The sequence below is a fragment of the Mandrillus leucophaeus genome, unplaced genomic scaffold (genome assembly GCF_000951045.1).
Source record: "Mandrillus leucophaeus isolate KB7577 unplaced genomic scaffold, Mleu.le_1.0 Scaffold473, whole genome shotgun sequence".
Taxonomy (NCBI): domain Eukaryota; kingdom Metazoa; phylum Chordata; class Mammalia; order Primates; family Cercopithecidae; genus Mandrillus; species Mandrillus leucophaeus.
The window spans coordinates 1880532-1885532 of record NW_012105065.1 but is presented as its reverse complement, the minus strand read 5'-3'; the positions used below and the strand labels follow the sequence as shown (position 1 = coordinate 1885532).

Sequence of the window (5001 nt, the reverse complement as noted above, 5' to 3'; positions counted from 1 at the left end):
TGAAATCAAATAGAAAAGTTATTAATGTTTATGACAATTTAACATGTATAAATTGAAACTGTCTCAGAAATTTAACATATAAGTTCAACTTACCCTTAAAACTTTTTGTTTTAATTATTGTGGAAATATTTGCAAATAATTACATATTTAAAGAAATGTATAGTGGATCAATTTCCCATCACTTATATTCAATAACTATCTGTGTATGGCCAAGTTTTATTTTCTGTACACTCCCTATTCCCTTTTCCCTGTCAATATTTAAGAGGAAATTCTAGGCAATTTCTTGAGTCATTCCTTGATCAAAGCACTAATCACTTTTATCTCATGTTTTTTTCTCTTTCTCCTCTTCCCCACTGGATTCTCTTATAAGAAAAATTTCTGTACACTCATCCACATGCTGCTTTACATTTTATTTATAGTGCTGCAGCTCTGATGGTTCAATTCTCCCAGAAGATGGATCTTTAATGATTAGCACTACACACTGACCAACTCAGAAGAAGGAGCTGCACCACCTGTGACTCCAGCCCTGACTTCTGCTCCGGACCAGTGTTTCCATAACAGTGACTTCAAAATCACTGTGATTTGAAACCTTGTTGAACATGAAGGTGTTACTCCTGCTGCATTGGCTTGGGGTGTTTCTGTCCTGTTCTGGACACATCCAGGTGGAGCACCCCCAATATCACAGCCCTCCGGATGTGGTGATTCCTGTGAGGGTAACTGGCACTGCCAGAGGCATGAAACCTCCAGGCTGGCTCTCCTATATCCTTCCCTTTGGAGGTCAGAAACACATTATCCACATAAAGGTCAAGAAGTTTTTGTTCTCCAGACACCTCCCTGTGTTCACTTACACAGACCAGGGTGCTATCCTTGAGGACCAACCTTTTGTCCAGAATAACTGCTACTATCATGGTTATGTGGAAGGGGACCCAGAATCCCTGGTTTCCCTCAGTACCTGTTTTGGGGGCTTTCAAGGAATATTACAGATAAATGACATTGCTTATGAAATCAAGCCCTTAGCATTTTCTACCACATTTGAACATCTGGTATATAAGATGGACAGTAAGGAGAAACAATTTTCAACCATGAGATCCGGATTTATGCAAAATGAAATAACATGCCGAATGGAATTTGAAGAAATTGATAATTCCACTCTGAAGCAAAGTTCTTACGTAGGCTGGTGGATTCATTTTAGAATTATTGAAATGGTAGTTGTCATTGATAATTATCTATACATTCGTTATAAAAGGAATGACTCACAGTTGCTGGAGGATCTATATGTTATTTTTAATATAGTGGATTCCATTTTTGATGTAATTGGTGTTAAGGTGTTATTATTTGGTTTGGAGATCTGGACTAATAAAAACTTCATTGTAATAGATGATGTAAGGAAGTCTTTGCACCTATATTGCAAGTGGAAGTTGGACAACATGACTCCCCGGTTACGACATGACACCTCCCATATTTTCACAAGTCGAGGATTAAGAGGGTTAAGTGGCATAGGAGCTGTTAGCGGAATGTGTACACTAGACCGCAGTTGTGCAATTGTTACTTTCATGAACAAAACTTTGGGCACTTTTTCAATTGCAGTGGCTCATCATCTAGGTCATAATTTGGGCATGAATCATGATTATGGTACATGCCGTTGTTCACAATATCTATGCATAATGCATGAAGTTAACCCACCAATAACTAAATTTAGCAATTGTAGTTATGGTGATTTTTGGGCACACACTGTAGAGAAGACAAAGTGTTTGCTTGAAAATCTACACACAAAGGACATCTTTAATAGGAAGCGTTGTGGGAATGGTGTTGTTGAAGAAGGAGAGGAGTGTGACTGTGGCCCTTTAAAGCATTGTGCAAAAGATCCCTGCTGTCTGTCAAACTGCACTCTGACCGATGGTTCTACTTGTGCTTTTGGGCTTTGTTGCAAAGACTGCAAGTTCCTACCATCAGGGGAAGTGTGTAGAAAGGAGGCCAATGAATGTGATCTTCCAGAGTGGTGCAATGGTACTTCCCATAAGTGCCCAGATGACGTTTATGTGGAAGATGGAATTCCCTGTAAGGAGAGGTCCTACTGCTATGAAAAGAGTTGTCATGACCGCAATGAACAGTGTAGGAGGATTTTTGGTGCAGGGGCAAATACCGCGAGTCAGACTTGCTACAAACAATTGAACACCTTAGGTGAACGTGTTGGTCACTGTGGTATCAAAAATGCTTCATATATCAAGTGTAATATCTCAGATGTCCAGTGTGGAAGAATTCAGTGTGAGAATGTGACAGAGATTCCCAGTTTGAGTGATCATACTACTATTCATTGGGCTCGCTTCAATGACATAATGTGCTGGAGTACTGATTACCATTTGGGGATGAAGGGACCTGATATTGGTGAAGTGAAAGATGGAACAGAGTGTGGGATAGATCATATATGCATCCACAGGCACTGTGTCCATGTAACCATCTTGAATAGTAATTGCTCACCTGCATTTTGTAACAAGAGGGGCATCTGTAACAATAAACATCACTGCCATTGCAATTATTTGTGGGACCCTCCCAACTGCCTGATACAAGGCTATGGAGGTAGTATTGACAGTGGCCCACCCCCTAAGAGAAAGAAGAAAAAGAAGTTTTGTTATCTGTGTTTATTGTTGCTTATTGTTTTGTTTATCTTATTATATTGTCTTTATCGACTTTGTAAAAAAAATAAGCCAATAAAAAAGCAGCAAGATGTTCAAACTCGATCTGCAAAAGAAGAGGAAAAAATTCTGCATCCACCTCATGAGTTACCTTCCCAGAGTCAACCTCCTGTGACGTCTTCCCAGAGTCAACCTCCTGTGACACCCTCCCAGCGTCAACCTCGGGTGACGCCTTCCCAGAGTCAACCTCCTGTGATGCCCTCCCAGAGTCAACCTCGGGTGATGCCTTCTCAGAGTCAACCTCCTGTGATGCCCTCCCAGAGGCAACCTCAGTTGACACCTTCCCAGAGTCAGCGTCCTGTGACACCCTCCCAGAGCCAACCTTGGGTGACACCCTCCCAGAGTCAACCTCATATGACACCTTCCCGGAGTCAAAGTGGGAAACCAAAGCAATCAGTACCATTTCCAAAATCTGTATCTGGAAAAGGTACATTAAAAAAATAATTCCTAGTATTCTACTTACTCTTCATTGTTTTAAATCATTTGAAAGTTTATTTTTCTGAAAACCTTGCCACTTTATATTTCCTAAAAAAACCATGGCATATGTGTGGCATACCAATTTTTAACTTGTTGTTTTTCAGCTTCCAAATCCTTTCTTCTCTTTCGTTCTACTTTGCAGGAACCATATTTCTGCTAAACCAGCCCTCATCCCATAGGGATTTGCAACAGGGAGAAAGAATAGGAAATTAGAAATCTGGGAGATCTCTTTTCTTCCTGTTTATCAGTGTTTCCTGAATAATAGATTTTACACTGGTAACAATACTTGGTTTTAATATTCACCTACTTTTTAAAACACACTCCAGAAAAACTTCGTTGTCTGCTGTCTGGTGTGTTACACTCAGGGTTCTGGATTCCAGTTCTTTGAGCTCTATACAAATGTCCCAAACTTCTAGCACCAGCTGAGAAATACCTATTGTTAGAATTCTGAGTATGAGATCCGTTGGGTCAGTCCTACCATCTTCTAGGTTCAACTAACCCCAATCTTTTCCACTTGCTACTTAGCTTCATGAATGTAACCATTTTTTTGCAATTAGTAGTTCATATTTAATAGCCAATTAGTAGCATGGTGTCTACTTTAACTTGCTCTGTTCTTCAACTGCTGTTTACCCAATTACTTATATTTAATTATATCCCTCCAAAATCACTCATATGGTTTCCCTTTTTCTCACTGAGCTCTGTTATAGTACTAATCTTGATGCCATGGATGAAGCAGAAGTGAGGCGGCATCATATGCTTTATTTTTTTAATTTACTTTTAATTTTCAGAGTTTTTGTTTGTTTGTTTGTTTGTTTTTTACCATTGCCCTTCACTGTCTCTGGAAAATTACTTAAACTTATAGACAGTTTACTTCAAAATAAGGTGGGATAATAATAATAGTTCTCTTTCAACATCTGGGTTCCTCTGGTTATAAAATGAGATGAAGCACAGCACTATTCACAGCAGCAAAGACATGGAATCAACCTAGGTGCCCATCAATGGTGAAATGGTGTATTAGGATTCTCTAGAGGGACAGAACTACTAGAATACAAACACACACACACACACACACACACACACACACACACACACACCCCACACCACAGAGAGAGAGAGAGTGAAAGGGGAGTTTATTAGGTATTAACTCACACAATCACAAGGTTCCACAATAGGCCATCTACAGGTTGTGGAGCAAAGAAAGCCAGTCCGAGTTCCAAAACTGAATAACTTGGAGTCTGATGTTTGAAGGCAAGAAGCATCCAGCATAGGAGAAAGATGTAGACTGGGAGGCTAGGTCAGTCTCTTTTTTCACATTTTTCTGCCTGCATATATTCTAGCTGTGCTGGCAGCTGATTAGATTGTGGCAACCCAGTTTAAGGGTGGGTCTGCCTTTCCCAGCCCACTGACTCAAATGTTAATCTCCTTTGGCCACACCCACACAGACACACCCAGAATCAATACTTTGTATCCTTCAATCCAATCAAGCTGACACTCAATATTAACCATCGCAAGTCCACCCTCTGTCAACTTGAACCCATACGCCTCTCCTGAGATCATGCATAATCTTCAAATAAAGACAATAATACGGTCATGATTATGCCTAAAATAATACAACTATCCTTCGTACAACTGGAAACTCACCAATCTCCAACCCAAATACTATTACATAAAATTAATAATACTTAAATGCTGATATGAAGTCAATAAATCTAGTTACATGATTAATGAGAAAGGAGATTAAATGAAGATATTTTCTTAGTGTAAGTGTATACATGCACAAAAATGTTTTTAACAAAAGAAGGAGGAAATACTGATGACAATTTCAGTCCTC

General features: G+C 39.5%; 1 protein-coding gene across 1 annotated transcript; it reads left to right on the top strand.

Moving 5' to 3' along the window:
- The first annotated feature begins 423 nt into the window (after window positions 1-423).
- ADAM29 (ADAM metallopeptidase domain 29) lies at window positions 424-3137 on the top strand. The gene has a single exon (XM_011995125.1). It carries the CDS (start codon window positions 600-602, stop codon window positions 3135-3137), a length of 2538 nt encoding a protein of 845 aa, XP_011850515.1. The 5' UTR covers window positions 424-599.
- The last annotated feature ends 1864 nt before the right edge of the window (window positions 3138-5001 follow it).

Excerpts from the sequence above, each read along its gene's own strand:
- ADAM29 (XM_011995125.1), top strand. The coding sequence starts at position 600 with ATGAAGGTGTTACTCCTGCTGCATTGGCTTGGGGTGTTTCTGTCCTGT.